The sequence below is a fragment of the Protopterus annectens genome, chromosome 11.part0 (assembly GCF_019279795.1).
Source record: "Protopterus annectens isolate FY-2018-M chromosome 11.part0, PAN1.0, whole genome shotgun sequence".
NCBI classification, from domain to species: Eukaryota; Metazoa; Chordata; order Ceratodontiformes; family Protopteridae; genus Protopterus; species Protopterus annectens.
The window spans coordinates 770,063,583-770,081,222 of record NC_056745.1 but is presented as its reverse complement, the minus strand read 5'-3'; the positions used below and the strand labels follow the sequence as shown (position 1 = coordinate 770,081,222).

The 17,640-nt window shown below is 45.5% G+C and overlaps 1 protein-coding gene across 1 annotated transcript in view; it reads left to right on the top strand.

The window, feature by feature from the left end:
- The window catches only part of IPO8 (importin 8), a 3,293,983-nt gene that overhangs the window by 649,005 nt on the left and 2,627,338 nt on the right, over positions 1-17,640 (top strand). The window contains exon 6 of the mRNA XM_044088203.1: positions 6,786-6,875. Within this exon, the coding sequence (XP_043944138.1) occupies positions 6,786-6,875 (90 nt within the window). The remainder of the gene's footprint in view (positions 1-6,785; positions 6,876-17,640) is intronic.

The window sequence follows — 17,640 nt, the reverse complement described above, 5'->3', positions numbered from 1 at the left end:
AACTGAATAAGTGTAACTGAAATACATAGGCCATGTGTAAACATTTGAAAGCTTGAAATCAGATAATGAGAAAAATAGTACATATGCCTCCACATGATATCAAGCTGTCAAGAGATTTCTTGGATTGTTGCAGAATCTTTTTTAAGTTAATTCTGAACTTGTCAGATGTGAGCTTGCCATTAACAAAATTATTGGCTTCAGAGGAGGTTAGAAAAGATTGGGAAGAGGGATTGGATAAACAAGTCACAAAGAAACAATGTGATGATATATGTGTGGCTCCCAAATTTGCAAGAAACTCTAGAAGATTTAGGATTTTTTTCTTGGAAGTATTTGCATAGGTATTTTTATACCCCAAGCAGACTCCAAATAATTTTTCTTCAAGTAGATTGCAATTCTTGGTGGTGTGATGGGGAATGAAAGAGGTAATTTGGAACATATGTTTGGGAGTATAATGAGTTGACCGCTTTAAAAATTCCCTATAGACTACTGTCAGAAATACTGGGTATTTGAAGTAGTGAATATAGTAACTGACATATAAGAACTGGGAATGGAAAACGGTAGGAGCAAATTACATAGAAAAAAATGGGAAATGTAGGAGCAGTACATGCAGAACAATGTTTTGGAGGAGGAGTGAGGTTTAGGGCAAGGCAGGAGTTGAGTGTGCTCTGTAATGTTGGATTGACATTGACAGTACAGAAGATTGTATGTGACATATAATTTTTGTAACTTAGAATCTGTCAATATCGTTTGATCTGATGTCATTCCATTAACCTGAGGACTCTGTTCTGACGCTTGGAACTGACCGGCTGCCTTCTTATAGCTCAAGACTCCAAACTTGAATTCCTCCTACCTTCCATAATGCCCCAGTCCAACCATGTTACCTCTGATCTTGTTTTACCGCCTTTCGCGTTAGCAGTGAGTTCCAACTTGAGCTTCTCCATTAGGGTTTTCTGGGTGAGTCCCCCCCCCCCCTTTTTTTTTGTACTTCCTACCTGTTCTTTCTTTTCCTTTGCCTTCTTTCTCTATATAGCTTTCGGGTTCCGTCCATTAGACTTCTTTAAAAAAAAAAAAAAAAGTTCTTCCTTTTCTTTTTCCTTTTTTATTTCTATGGCTGATCAAAAGCTATTAGGCTTTAAAAAAATGCACTTCCTGTGGGCATAAGACTCCGTTATCTGACACCCATGGGGAGTGCATCTGTTGTTTGGAGTCTCTTCACCTGGATGCCCCCTGTGACATATGCAGGGCTTTTCACCCCAGGCTGTGGCTGATAGGAGACGCATACTCATTCTAAATGGCGTGTTTCCTCCTTCCACCACCTTGGGGGCTACTTCCACATCAGGGGCTCAACCCCCAGCTAAGATGACCAAGGATCCCTGGGAATGCAGGAGGCTGTTTCCCACCCAGTCCTCCTCAGAACCTCTGCAAAAACAATCCAAGTCCTCAGAACTGACGAGTTCAGCTCTGAGCTCCCTTACCTCTCCTCCTCTGTGGTTACAGGGCCGAGTGGTGTTCCTTCCGTTCCATCTCTGTGGGCGCAAGGGTTTTCCCTGCCAGGTCTTATAGGAGGTCTCTGTCCCATTTCCCATGGAGATCCCCCCACCCCCTCTTCAGCTTTGTCTAGGTCTTCCTGAAGCTTGTCCTGTAGGGATGTCTGTAAACTCCTGAGGCAATTTCTCAAGACACAGATCCAGATGAGGCTTGCATCCACCCTGTCTGCTTCTGGATCCATGAGGCTGTCCTCATTCTAGCCTGTAGCTCCTTCTCCAATTTGTCCCTTGGTTTTGGAGTTGTCGGTTCCATTGGGTCCTGGTGCTGGGGTGTAGGAGCGATAGAGATTTCTTCTTCACCCCTGACATTCTCCCAGAATTGCTTGGCTCTGGCTGCTTTGGTTCCAAGCATGTCTTTGAGCCGTAGCATCAAGGTCAGTTTTAGAGGGTTGACTTTGACTCTGAAGGTTTTGGGGCAGTCCCTTCCCCTCAGGACCTCGGCTTTTGACAGGTCTGCTCCAACTCCCCCCTCAGAGCAGGAGGCCCATTCTCTCTGGGAGGTGTCTACCCTGGTGATACAGCTCCAAGTAGTCTGGAGTCCTTCGATGTTCGAGGTTGTGGATAGGGTCCTCTCCATTAACCCATTGGAGCTCCACCCGCCCAGTCAGGAGCTGTGCCTGAGACCTCTGAGCTACCACATGGACAGCCGGTTTTTGAAAGCCTCCACACCGTTCTCTCAGTGGATCCCCAAACTTCTTCCAACACCTACCCAGAGCATCCTGCCGAGGAGGTCCCTTGAAAGAGACATGTGGATTTCCCTATGGAATCCCTCACCACAGATACTGATTTTGAGAAAGGTGAAGGTTCTCCCAAATCTCCACCTGATGAGGTCTTCTTCAGAGACATCCCTGAAATCCTTCGCCAGATGGGTGGATGGTCCTCCCAAACCCTGTCCCTGGAGGAGGCGGTATTGTGGGAGACTTTTGGGACCGGTCCATTTACTTACTTGGGTATCCCCCCCCCAAGCCAACCTGCTTATCTAGCTGGTGTCTTCGAGGGCATGGAAGGAACCGGATACAGTAGATCCTATCCCCAAATGTGCAGATAAAGTTTTAAGCGTCCCAGGTGACAGGCAGTTTTATACCAAAGGAATTTTGGTAGATGCCTTGGGTTGTGGTGGCAGCTCCTCTGTCTACCACCGAGTAGAGAATCCCAGGCTCTTGACAGATTTGACAAGAGGGTCTACCTACGCCTCTTCTACCTTTGCTCTTTGGGCATTGAACTACTTGTCTCATTTTACCCGGCTGCAAAGGGACTTAGTTATGGAGCTTTCTATCTCGGTCCCAGGGTCTGTACCCATTTAGGAATGGGAGTCTGTTTCCTCTAGGGTGGCCACCCTACAATCCCTAGCTAATGTGTCCATGAGTCTAATCTCTCACACTGCCGAAGGTACCTTAATGGCGTCCGGTTCTGGCATTGCGATTAGGCACCATGCCTGGATGAGGCTGTGTGATTTTGCAGAGCCTTTCAAGCAGTCCTTCAGTAATGCCCTCTTTGATGGCTCTACCTTGTTTGGGCCCATGGTACGTGACACCCTGACCCAGAGTGACAAAGATGGCAAGACCCTGTCTGTCATCTGGATCCATTTCTCTAAGTCACAATGGACCTTCTCTAGGAAGCTGCGTAGTAGTAAGAAAACATGGTTTTGGAGGTTGCAGGTTCCTTTCCAGGACACTCTGGGAGACCCCCCCCCCGAGGCAAAGGGGGATAGTCAGAACAGTAGTCTCTGCCCACTTGGCCGAAGGGGTCTGCAAAATTAAGGGTCACGGGAACCTGCCCCGGACAAGCCTTTCCAGCGATCCTGAACAGTTGCACGACTGCTGTCCTTTGGAAGCAGTTGGGGGACGTTTTTCCTTACACCTAGAAGCCTGGGAGGCCATCCCACATGACAAGTGGGTGTTAAGGATTGTCTCTAGAGGGTACACCATTCCCTTTTTTGACATTCCCAAACAAAAATTTCACCTCCCCGATGTTTAACTCAGTCAGAGAGAAGGTGCAGCCTAAGAAATAGGAAAGTAAAAAAGAGAGTCGTCCAAGAAGTTCCCCCTGATGAAGTCAGATTGGGCGTTTACTCCAATTTCTTTTTGGTCCCAGAAAAACAGGGGACCTGCAGCCTATCTTGGGTCTCACCTATGTGAACAAGTCAGTGAAACACAAAGTTCCGGATGGTCACAATTCAGTCCATGTTACCTGTCCTGAAGATGGGCTGTTGGATGTGCTAGACTTCAAGGATGTGTACTACCATATTAAAATGTGCGGGTGCTCCAGGTCCTTTTTGTGTTTCAGGCTGGGTGGGAGCCAGTCACTACCAGTTTTGGGCACTTCTGTTTGGCCTCATCACAGCTCCAGTTGTGTTCACCAAATGTCTAGCAGTTGCAGTTCATCCCCAACTGCAAGGTTGTCAGATATTTCTATATCTGGACGATTGGCTCCTCACCGCTCCAACCAGATATCTACTCCTTCAGGCTAGTGATTACTTTCTCAACCTAGCTTCTACTCTGGGCATAAATACTTTAGCAGTATGTTCTGCAAAATTACCATTAAGGATATGCCTCCTTTCCCATGCCGCCATAACCAAATTTGTAAATATTGTGCCACAAGGTGACCCCATGGCAACTCCTACTTTTTGTAAATCATAATTGTTCTCAAACTTAATATAATTATTAGTGAGTGCAATATCATTTTAGGTTTCAGGGTCAGTATTTTATAGTAAGGAGTAAGAAATATGAAATTCATCAAAAACTCACTCGTAGCACAAAAGGGGTGGTCTGTGTGGCAATGTTTAAATTGTGTCCAGCATATTACATTGGAAAAATAACTAGAAGCTTAAGAGAAAGAGTATATGAGCATGTATATGCTGTAAGAAAAAATTAACTTGATTAATGCACTTGCAAAGCGTATAAATAATTATAATGATCATAGTTTTGTGGTATTCAGCAAGTAGAAGATCAGGTTAGGAGTGGACCATGGACACTACAGCTTGAACGAGCAGAATTGGTGTGGCAATTAATGTTGGATGCTTATGTATGGCCGAGATTGAATGAACATTGTATGATTGATAGTATACTTAGATTAAAAGCACTAGTTAGGTAGTGTTATGTTCATAATTATTAGAAATATGTATTTATCAGATAATAATAACTAAGAATGTAATTTGATCCATTTTGATTTCTAAAGTTATACTGCTGCTGATTGTATTAATTTTGTTTTTATGGTTATACCACTTTATATGAAGTCTTTTTATTGATTGGTTTATAATCAGTTTAGATTGTATATTTGTAATGAATATTTTGTGGTGTATAGCTTGTATATTTGTGATGATTTTTTTTGTGGTGTACAGCTTTAAAAGGGAAAGTAATGGGTGAATGTGATGTAATTTCCTTGTTGTTAAGGGGCAGGATGTTACAATTTGAATAAATATTTAAGCAGTTGTGAAGGAAGGCTGTAATAAATTGTCTGATGAAGTTTGTAATTTTAAACAAACAAATAGCGCTTAACATTAAATGTTGGATTGTACAGCTCTGTGCCTTGCCATTTTTTTGTTTATTTCATTGGTCATCCTGGTCTGTGACATCAATAGGACTTGTTGGCAGGACAGATTTGTGTCCCAGAAACTCCCCTATCTGTGGAATAGACTCCCTCACCACGTCAAGCAGAGTACCTCCTTGCTCCTTTTTAAGCGCAACCTGGATAACTGGATGGGAAACCGAAAGTACATCCCTGGGATTCCACCCGTGTCCCTGCTGGACAAGGGACATCAGGTGCTGATTTGTCTAAATATGGGCTAAACTCTTGGCTAGGCTTATAAAGGCCTCAGGGCCAATCGCCTAGTAACTTCCTATGATAAGGAATATTCCTGCGATGAGTTGGAATCCCATTTAGGGTTAGTTTCACTATTTCTTGTCTATTTATTGCTGAAATAAATTCCAGCTACCCCTTGGTGCTGCAGTAGATTAAATGGGCTATTGGAGAATGATTATATTAAGCAATGAATATATTGAAATGTCTTGCATTTAAGAAAGCATTTAGATTTCTTCAGAATATTTTCTTTGTGAAGTAGTGTCCAGCAACATACTCTTTTGTTATTGAATGTCTATATTTGTGCAGGTCATTATGGCTCATAGCAAAATATTACTTTCTAAGTTTTGAAAGAGGGGGGATGTAGTATGTTTGTATATAAGATTTTTAGCACCTGTATCCTAGGTCAGACTTAAGAATATACATCATGTGGTCTGTTATCCTGTTACTATTGAGCATTCTTAAGTGCATGCTGATGATGTTGACTGTGTTTGCTTCTTCATTCATCCTGAATTCAAAGATAGTGCACCCTGCAGGCAAGGATGCTGGAAATAATTCAAAAGGGGTGTGAATATCCCAAGTGTAGGAGCTTGAAATTTTTGGAACAGTAATGAGAGAGGACACTAGCCATAGAGAGAGTGACTTAAGATTTTCTCTGCATCCAGTAGACTGTAACCTCATATGCATCTTCCAGACTTAGTGATTTGCTGATGTTTCTATATACGTGGAAGCATTTGATGATGAAAATGTTTCACGATGGCAGAAAGTGCTGTTTGGGAGTTTATGCACTGCATGCTGTAGTGTTGAGGTATGTTTCAGAACATCAGCAAATGACTTTAAGTGCAGAAAACTGTATATATTTGAAAGACACGCAGTCTTGTAAGTCAGAAAAATCACTACATCTCTAAACCATGATATTGTTCTCCCAAGTGTGTGAGGCACTAGCATTGTACTTTTTCTGTGGCCACAAAGTGCCACTTGCAAACTGACAAAGATACAAGATTGTAAGCTTAAAATTAACATATTGAAGATTTGATACTATTGTGTTGCAACTTGGATACGTTTACCTAATATAAAGTATGGGCTTTTTGCAGGACATGATCCATGGTTCATTGAGCATCCCTGAACTCGTTTTTATTGTATTAAATAAGACAGTGCTGAAGATTTACTGGTGATGTGAATGAGGTTGACAGCTAAGCATCTCACTTTAGCATCTATGATCAAATGTGAAGTATTAATTTAGAAGTAATTGATCATTCACATTTAACAGATTAAGATTTTTCTTTAGTCTGTTTTGTAGTTGATGAACTGTGAATGGTATTTAAAGTCTGGTTATCTCTAGTTTGATTTGTACTTGTATTTTTCTTCATTTTAAGCAAAGGTTGTAAATCAGATAGGTTATAGTGGAAAGTAATTCCAATTTATATCTTTATTTTCCAGTGTTCACTACCTCTTCTGCTGCTAAATAACCAAACTATGACTCAATGGATGGAGATCTTCCGGACCATAATTGATAGAGATGTCCCACCAGTAAGCAGATTACATTTTTGGTAACGGTATTATGTTTGATCTTTTATTGCAGCCTCATATGCCAAGAGAAGTAAGTTGTACCAGAGATGTCATTGCTTTCGTGCCATGTGTATATTTTATTTTTTTACATTTTTTTTTTTTTTCTGTGTATATTGTCTGTAAAAGGCCTTTTTACACAGGAAACCTGAGGAGAAATTATCTGTTTGATATAAACATAGCTAATAGAAACAGAAATGAGGTAATGTCATGGACAAAACATGTAACCATAAAATTTACATTATAATTCCAAAGGTGTCCTTAATTTACTTTCCTGTTATACTTGTATGTGCATTTAATGTTATATTTTATAAAACACCTTTATGTTGTCACAAGATCAAGTATTATTGTACTGTGTTAAAAGGATTATTTTGGAATCCTGTCATTTCTGTGTACTGCTCCCTACCTTATTTCAGTTCTTAATATTTAATTTAATTTAATTTGTTAATGAGGTTTGCGACCTGGTCCAAAATATTTTTCAGTTTTGTCCCAAATCTTATCCGGTCACAGAAATAAATTTTACACCAACATTTTAACTGACATATGATCTTAAACATTTTAATATAAACAGATTAGAGATGTCGTGTTTCATTGTTCCAGTCATCACATTTGGGTTAGCTGCCTGCAGGTAGCTCTCAGCCGGTCTGAATGCCAGAGTCTTTGGATTTCTGTGTCGGATGCTGTCGCTTCTTCCATGACATCAGGTCGTCAGGGGTGTAAAACATGCAGCCTACACCATTGCATCAGTCTTTCTTGCCGTGTGGTGCCCAAAGCAGAAGCAGTTCGCAAGTGCCGGTCAGCTGACTCCTGAAATTTTCGTTTTTGAGTTTCAGACCTGAAGTCTTCAAAAAGATAAGTACCCCGTTGAGGATCATTTTTTCTTGTTCTAACAGATGTCAGAAAAAATTAACAATTGTCTTGCCTGTGGAAAGCAAATACCTCACAGAGATTTTAATTCTTACTGCATCATCTGTTTAGGCCCAGACCACGATGTCCCTCGCTGTCGGTTTTGTGCATTGTTCAACACCCCAACTATTCGTCGTTGGGCTATTTTTATAGCTAAATTCTTTCGTTTTCTATCTCCATACTCCGAAATGGCTTCGTTAAGCCATCCGACTACCAATCTTCCGAAAAAACTTAAGGATAAAGACAGAGACAGACCGCATAGGTCCAAAACTGCTGACAACTCTTCCGTTAAGCTAGTCGCCAGTCCACAGGTACTCAGTGAGGTGCTTTCGTAGCACCTGATACCTGCTACTACAGATTCGCAGGCCTCTACTGAGACGCATTTGGAGTCCGGTATGCCGCGAGCTGCTTCTTCGACTATGGAACCTGCGGATGTCTCTATCTTGGATGGGTCTGGTACCGCTGTGCAGGCACTGGCTTCTGAGGATGTTATTCAGACCTAGCTATTTTCATATTAAACCGCCGACTTCTTTTCAAGCTAAGAATACCGAATTCCTCAGTCCTAAAGCTCGCACTACGCCTAGAAAACCTGCAATCAAACCTCATTCTCAGGCCCATATGCCTCAAAAACAAATACTTAGAATGGCTGAAGACCTTATTACCTTAATTAGGGGAAGCCAGCCTTCCCCCTCTAAGAGACCTAGAACTGATTTTCTTTCTGACTCTTCTGATCATGAATGTGATATCTCTGTTCCTTCTGACTACCAGGATTTACCCTTATCTACTTATGAGGATTCTGATGCAGAGCATTCCATTCCCTGTACTTCCCCTCCAGAGGATTTTTCTTTTGGTGAAACCTTGCATATCCTTAGGGAGCATTTCCTCTGGGAAAGCCAGGACTATTCTGAGTCCAAAAAGAGACTTAGGGAAGTCTTACTCCTGCCTCAGCACAGGCCTCTAGCTATCCCTCCTGTTCTGCAGATTGTAGATGATGTTTTCCTGGAATCCAGCCTTACCCCAGACACTTTGCCTCCAGCTCCCAGGAAACCGGACAGGTACTACAGAGTACCTGACTCTCTCAAATTCCTCTTCAAGAATCCTACTGTGGATCCAGAGACCATTTCCCAAGGACCAAAAGGCATTAAGGCTACTACTGCAAAAAATCCTACTACTTCTGATAGGGACTCTAGAGCTTTAGACAGATGGGGTTAAGAAGGTATACACTTCTGCTACTTTGGCCGTTAGGGCTTTAAATTGTCAGTTTCATATGTTAAAGTATCAGCAGCATAGTATGGGACTACTTAAACAGAAAATGATGTTGATTCCTGACTATGCTGAACACAAAGATTTGCAAGAGTTAATGCATTCTGCTGAACAAGTTGGTAAACATACTTTGCAATGTAGTTTTGATGCTCTAGAAGCATCTTGCAGGGCTGCTATCACTGGGTCTGTACTTAGAAGGCATGCTTGGCTTAAGGAAAAAAAACTTGCCAGATCATGTTAAAGCTAAATTACTGGATGCACCCTTAATCCAAGACTGCCTTTTTGGTAACAAAGCAGAAGTCCTCAAAAGGATGGAGGAAAAAGCAAAATGTATGCATACTGTTAGATTTCTTACAAGTACAGCCTCCTAGATTCAGTAGGCATTGGCCTTCAAAGAACTGGTCTTTTCCAGTCCCTTCCAGGCCTTCTCAGTCCAAACCCAGGAGCAGCAGACCACCAAGACTTCAGTCTCAGGCTATGCACAGATCTAAGCAGTGGGGGGCTCCCACTTCCAAAACAGGGAGTAGTAAGCCACCCCCCATAGTAAAATGGCACAATGACATATCCTTAATTCTTCCAAGCCCTGCTCAGCTACTTGCTCCCTTAGGGGGAAAGCTCACCCTGCATGCAAAAAACTGGGAACTCATTACCCAGGACAAATGGGTTTTAAACATAGTTTCTGTAGGATACAGATTCCACTTTCACTCACTTCCAACCCGAAGTGGATGGCCAGATCTCCCCCCAAAATCAGTGGGCAGAGGCCCAAAAGCAAGTGCTCTCTCTCCTCAGTATTAGGGCTATTCAGCTTGTCCCAGCAGAACAAAGGGGACAAGGTTTTTATTCAGGACTGTTCCTGGTTCCCAGAAAAGAAAACTCCTGGCGTCCTATCCTGGACCTGTCTGTTCTCAACACCTTTCTGGTGGTTCCAAAATTCAAAATGCTAGCTCTTCAATAGCTTCTTCCTTTGCTAGCCAAGGATGCCCGGCTGGCAACCCTAGACTTAAAAAAAAAAAAGCTTACCTGCACGTCCCAATAAGGGAATCCTGCAGACAATACTTGTGTTTCAGGGTGGGCTCCGTGCACCGTCAGTTCTCCGCAATTTCCTTTGGCTTATTTACTGCGCCCAGGGTATTCACAAAGTGCCTAGCTCCAGCCATTGCTTTTTGCAGGAAGAGAAATATTCAGATTTACCCATACTTGCACGACTGCCTGATTCAGGCAGAAAGTCAGGATTTGTTATTACAACACCTGGCATGTGTAAAGAGACTTCTAACCTCACTGGGGTATACCATCAATGAGAAGAAATCACAGCTAGTACCCTGCTAACAGGTTGTATTCCTGGGAGCAAGCTTGAACACAACTTCCCAGATGGCATTCCTCACTTCGGAGAAACAAGTTTATTTGACAACCTACTTCAACTTACTGGCCACAAAAACCCAGCTATCTGCAAGAAAAGTCCTGCAAGCCATGGGATTCATGGCTTCTTGCAGTCTGTTAATTCCATATGCAAGACTGCATATGAGTAAAATTCAATGGCATCTAAAAAGTGTATGGTGTCAACATTCTCAGGACCTGGAAACAATGATTCCTATCATTCCTTGTCTATAAGGGCAGAGTTCCTTTGGTGGGCAGAGGCCTGCTACCACAACAAGGGACTCCAATTCACTCTACCCCTTGCCACCCAAACTCTAGCAACAGATGCATCAGACTATGCATGGGGGGCTCACATGACAGGGCAGTGCATTCAGGGCAAATGGAACCCAAAACAGATGCACCTGCATATCAATCAAAAAGAAATGTTAGCTGTACAGAATACTCTGACAGCCTTCAAAGACCTTATTCTTCCAAGACAGGTATTGGTAAAGACAGACAACACCACAGTTATGTGGTACATAAACAAGAAGGGGGGAACCCATTCCTACCCACTCTGCAGACTAGCCATGGTTCTGTGGAATACAGCCTTGAGCTACCAAGTGAACCTGCAAGCTCAATTCCTGCCAGGCAAACTAAATTCACTGGCAGACTTGAGCAGAAATCTCATGGACCCACACGAATGGAAACTGGAACCCAAAATATTCAAGCTCGTGAGGAACAAATGGGGGACACCAGAGGTAGACCTGTTTGCCTCCCCTCAGAACTACCAATTGAACAAATTCTGCACCAGAACTCACCACAGTCAAGTTTGGAAAGTGGATGCCCTGTCCTTTACCTGGGAAAGCCTCTCAATGTATGCCTTTCTCCCTCTGCCTCTCCTCTCTAAGGTTCTACTAAAGATCAAACAGGACAAGCCAAGGGCAATACTGATTGCCCCAGACTGGCCATGCCAGCACTGGTACCCCATTTTGCGCAGCCTGACAGTGCTGCAGCCATGGCACCTGCCTCAGACCTCTTCCCTGCTGTCCCAGCAGGCGGGCCAGATTCTGCACCCTCAGCTTCAAGCCCTGAATCTTGCAGCCTGGCTAATTTCCTGAGCTAACCTCTAGCAACTCTCAGTAAGCAGGTGCTGGATGTCATTCTTGAGGCAAGGAGACCTAGTACTAAATAATCCTATTCAGAAAAGTGGAAAAGATTATGTTCCTGGAGCCAAGCTCAGGGGATGGGCACAACAGTGCCCAGTTTACCTCATATTCTAGATTATTTAACAGAAATGCTCCACAAGGGCCTATCCTTCTCTTCAATTAAGATTCATGCCTCTGCCATTTCAACACATTATAATACTGAGCCACCCCTCTTCTCTCATCCTCTGCTAAAACAATTCCTTTGAGGGGCCAAAATGTAAGACCCCTCAGGAGAGCTCCCACTCCAGCCTGGGACCTTAACTTTGTATTGGAAAAACTCACTCTTCCCCCCTTTGAACCAGCTGCTACAGCAGAGTTGAAATTCCCGTCTTGGAAAACAGCCTTACTTCTAGCCATCACTTCAGCAAGACGAGTGTCTGAACTGCAGGCCCTCATGGCAGTGGAACCCTTCAATGTTAAGTTGTCAATCTCGCCCTCGTTTTTGCTGGATGGGTTCGGAGCCGAACCTCGGCTCCGACTCGGCCTAGTACTAAAGCTCAAGAGCTATTTTCACCGGCTCGAGGCTATACTATGTCCCATAATGCTAGGTGTCATGTACCCAGATCTCATTTGCCGCTTCAGCTACGAGGTTGCGTTTTCTCCGGCTCCAGGTTGTATTTAAAAATTTTGTATCTACAGTTAGTTTTTCTTAGATATTTTTTCTATTTAGTTTATTTAATTACTGTTTAGAGAGTAGCGACTAGTTTCCCTACCCTTTTTCTGTAGTTTTCCCTACCCTTTTTCCACCCTTAAGGTGGACGGGCCTAATCCTCCCTTCAGTAGTTAGTACAGTTTTCCCCTTAGTGTGTGTGTGTGGAATTTCTGTCTTCTTTTTACTAGTTAGCTTAACTTACATTTTTTGTTGAGTGTGTTAGTGTTCTTGTGTAGATTCTTTGTCTCGACCCTGTGGTATCATGTCCAAAGATACTGGGATTCAAGAAGTGTGACTTGTGCTGTCAGAAGATGTCTCTGACAGACGGTCACACTTCTTGTGTGTACTGTTTGGGCCCTCTGCACCTGCAGGACTCTTGTTCCATCTGTCACGCTTTTAGCCCCAGAGTCCTGCAGGAACGCAGAAATAAGCTCATTCTCAGAGGCTTATTAAAGCCTGAAGGTTCTCCGCCCAAGCCTATCTCCAGAAAAATCTTCAAAGCCCACCAAATCGTCGGCTCCATTTTCGGAGCCGGCGCCGACCGGTCCTCTTTCTGCCTTGTCGGTTACAGCTGGAACCGATTCATCGAGGCCTCAGTCAGCTCCGGCTTTGGTGTCAGAGCCATCCCCAAGCCGAAAACGCTACAGGTCTCCTTCACTGGAGTCGGTTAGATCGGCTCCGAAGTTTCCCTTGCTGTCGGAGCGGAGCCATAGGTCTTACTCCTCCAGGTCTTCCAGGCTGTCGGACCATGACCTCGAGAGGGTAGTCAGCAGGCTTTTAAAGTTGCAGGCGCTGGCCCAGTTATTGCATAGCTCGTCTCAACAGACAGGGGCTACCCCAGTGCCTGCTCAAGTTCCTCCTCGGACTACTTTGCTGAGTTTGGAGCCAGAGGTCATCGTGGTTAGTACCGCTGGGGCGTCGGAACCGATCCCTCCAATATTGGTTCTTTCGTCGGCTCCGATCCCTTCATTGGCTCCGTCCTTGGAGGGATCCGGGCGTCGAGACTCCCTTGTCAGCTCCGAGGGGGCGAGTGGCATCGGACCCTTGTCCGACCCCGTTCTCCCTCTCGGAGCCTCAGCGCAGATGAGTTTGGCCCCAACATCGGCCTCTGAGCCGTCCCTCTCAGTGCTGGGAAGAGCTCTCATCTCCTCGGAGCTGGGTCCTTTTTCCCTGCCTGACAGGGGCGCCTTTGAGGTCATGAGGAGAGTGCTGGCTCCCATACCGGTGCCACGGTCAGCCTCGTCGGCCCCTCCCTCCACAGTGCCTGCTTCGGCCCCTGCCTACCCTCCCGAACCCAAGCACGGAGAACCGACGCTCCAAGCCACTCCATTGGGCATTTCCTCCTCTTCCGAGGCCTCCCCTGATCCTGCAGAGGAGCCCCCTCGGAAGAGGACATGCAAGAGGAAGCATGTCAACTCCCCTGAGTCAGTGACATCTGACACCAACCTGGATGGTTCGGAAGGGTCCCCAAGGTCCCCCTCTGAGGATGTCTCCTTTTCTGACATCCTAGAGATCCTTAAACAGAGGGGGATCTGGTCCGCCCTCAACCCTCCCGAGGACGAGTCGGTGTACCTGGATGCATTTGGTTCTCGCCCTTCCACCTCCTGGGTGTCCCCGCCTTTTGACCCACTTATGGAGGTGGTGGCTAGGAAGGCGTGGACAGCTTCGGATACTATGGAACCAACTCCCCGGAGGCCTACAAAATTTATTACAGCCCCGGCAGACAAGCAGTTTCTCTCTAAGGGCGTCCCCGTTGATGCCATTGTGGTGGTGGCGGCAGCCACTAAGAAGGAGTTGGCTGACCCTTCAGTACCTGTCCATCCTCCTAATAATGAATCTAGGACTATGGATAGGTATGGCAAGTGGATGTTTTCTTCAGCGACCTTTGCCATGCGGTCGCTGAATTACTTGTGCCATTTCACCCGTCTTCAGAGAGACCTCCTTAAAGAACTGGGTGATACCTTACAGGACCCAACAGCTGTGGGGTCTCGGGAAAAGATCAACTCCCAGCTGAGGACCCTGAACTCTATTGTCAACTCCTCCATGCGGCACATTTCTTATGCAGCCGATGGCGCGAGTAGGGCCGCAGGCACGGGCATTGCTCTAAGGGGACACGCCTGGATGCGGCTTTGCAACTTTGCTGACCCCTTCAAGGCATCCTTCACTAACACCCCCTATGACGGTTCTGCCCTGTTTGGACCTCAAGTGAAGGATACATTGACCAGGGGTGAGCAGGAAGGCAAGACTCTCTGCCGTGGGAGTCCCTTTTTCTGCCACTTCTAGACAATACCCTAAGGGTCAAAAGGGCAGAAAGATGTGGTTCCGTAAACTCCAGGGAGTACTGCCTGACTCACGTGGTGAGCTCCGCTCCAGAGGCAGAGGAGGGAACAATAACAGATGCCACCTTAGGGGCAGGGGGGGGTCCACAAAATCAGGGTAGCAGAGAATCTTTCTCTGACAAACCCTTCCAGCACCCCTGAGGAGCTGCCCGACTGTCCACCTTCGGAGGCAGTCGGGGGAAGACTTTCACTGTACCCAGAAGCCTGGCATTCCCTTACGCAAGACAGATGGGTACGGTCTATCATATCCGAGGGTTACAGAATCCCCTTTATCCACACCCTGCAACAACCAAAAGGGCCTCTTCCAGACGTTCCACCCGGTCTGAGAGAGCAAGCAGCTTCAGAAATTTCAAAGCTGCTGTCAGAAAGAGCCATCCAGCCAGTCCCAGCAGACCAACAAGGATCCGGAATCTACTCCAAATTCTTTTTGGTACCAAAAAAGACGGGGGACTGGAGACCTATTTTGGATCTCAGCAGGCTGAACAAGTCTGTTCAAAGAATGAAGTTCCAGATGGTCACACTACAGTCCATTCTACCCTTTCTGGGTCAGGACAATTGGATGTGCTCTATAGATCTTCAGGATGCGTACTACCATATCAAAATGAGCAGGCGCTCCAGAAGGTTTCTCCACTTCCGGCTGGGAGCCAGTCACTACCAATTCAGAGCCCTGCCCTTTGGCCTCACCACAGCCCCCAGGGTGTTTACCAAATGCATGGCAGTGGTTGCGGCTCACCTGAGACGACGAAGATTCCAGGTGTTTCCATATTTAGACGACTGGCTCCTTACTGCCACCACCAGGCACCAGCTACTTCAAGCCAGGGATTACGCTGTGCAAACGTGCAAAGCGCTAGGCATCTCTATAAACTTCGAAAAGTCTGCCTTGTCGCCCTGTCAGCATATTACCTTCATAGGTGCTGTGTTAAACACGGTGGAGTTGTCAGAAAAACTACCTACACAGAGAGTTTCAGACATTCGTAGCCATGTTCAAATCCTTCTACAGGAGGACAGGGTCCAAGCCCGATTTGTACTGAAAACACTTGGTCTAATGGTAGCAACAATCACCTTGCTCCCTCTAGCTCGTTTTCATATGCGGCTACTGCAGTGTATGCTTTTTTCCCAATGGTCCTTTCAGCAGCTTCCCATGTCTCACAACATTCTCATCACTCAGTCATGCAAGAGACACCTCTTGTGGTGGATGGTCTCGCCTCAGGTGCTCCTGGGCATAACCTGTTATTCTCCCCCCTCCGGTTGCCACCGTGACAACGGATGCCTCCCTGATCGGGTTGGGTGGGGGATTTTCAGGGCAGGATAGTCCAGGGCACATGGCAACCCTTCGAGTGCCACCTGCACATAAATGTCTTGGAGATGAGAGCAGTACTTTTGGCGTTGCAGGCCCTTCAGAACTCTCTACCCACCTGGACGATTGCAATTCAGACAGACAATATGTCTGTAGTGTGGTACATCAACAAGCAGGGCGGAACCAGGTCCTACCCCCTATGTCGGGAAGCGCTCAGACTTTGGCAGTGGGCGATCTCTTCTCAACGGTTTCTGGTAGCAATGCATATTCCAGGGAAGTCCAACGTCATAGCGGACAGACTGAGCAGGGCCATTCTCATGCCCTATGAGTGGTCTCTCAACCAGCTAGTAGCGGAACAAATATTCAGAAGGTGGGGTCAGCCTTGCTGCAACCTTTTCGCAACCCCTCAAAACAGCAAGTGTCAGGATTTCTTCACCATCTTTCCTCTTCCGGGTCTCCCTCCCAGAGACGCTCTAGTCCACGATTGGCCTCGGGGTCTTCTATATGCTTTTCTCCCCTTTTCCCTTAATTACTCAGTTCAGAAAGCAACTGCCTTGAGATCCAGGATGATCCTCATTGCCCCTTACTGGCTCCGACAAGTTTGGTTTCCGTTCCTGCAACGTCATCTACTAGAGCAGCCCTGGCAACTGGACCCAGTGCCAGACCTTCTGACCCATCAATTGGGCGGGCTGCACCATTCCCTTCCGTCTCTCAACCTCACAGCTTGGTTGCTCCACTTCTAACCCTAGCCAGGCTTCCCTTAATTTCTCAGTCAGTACGTGGTATCATCCTTGCCTCTCACAAGTCTAACACCAGAAGGACGTATGCTAGTAAATGGAAGCGTTTCTCTATTTGGGCAAGGAAAAATCAAGTGGACCCTTTCACAGCTCCTGTCCAAACAGTTCTAGAGTTTTTGGCGGAACTTTTCCAAACGGGCTCTTCCTCGGCCACTATCAGGGTCCAGTTGGCGGCTATTGCAAATTTCCACGTTGGCTTGTCAGAGACCAGTATTATGTCCCACAAGCTTTGCAAAGCCTTTCTAAAAGGAACCCTATTACTTAGGCTTCCGGTTATAGACCCTCCTCCACTGTGGGATCTAAATTTGGTACTGTCTTCTTTAATTCTGCCTCCCTTAGAGCCAGCTGCTTCCTGCTCGTTAAAACTGCTCTCGTGGTAAACACTTTTCTTGGTAGCTATTACCTCAGCGAGAAGGGTTTCGGAACTACAAGCTCTCTCTGTGCGCCCCCCCCTTATCTTGTTTTTCACAAAGGTAGAGTGTCTCTTAGGACTAATCCTTCCTTTTTACCTGAGGTACTCTCTGAAAAAAAATCTTAAACTATTGATCTCCCAGTCTTCTTCTTAAATTATACTGATAGAGCTGAGAGAAGACTACATTGTTTAGACGTCCACCGTCAACTACGCTTCTATCTTGATAGAACAAAACAGTTGAGAAAATCAGAACAGCTCTTCCTGTCTTACGCGGAAGGAAAGCAAGGCCTTCCAGTTTCTAAAGTAACCTTGTCTAGATGGTTGACTTCTCTTATCACATTAATCTATCAATTGAGGCATAAGGAGCCCCCTACCAAGCCTAGAGCTCATTCAACTAGAGCATTAGCTTCCTCAGTAGCTTTTCAAGCAAGGTTACCCATGGATTCTATTTGTGCAGCGGCCACATGGGCCTCCCCTCATACCTTCATTTCTCATTACAAACTGG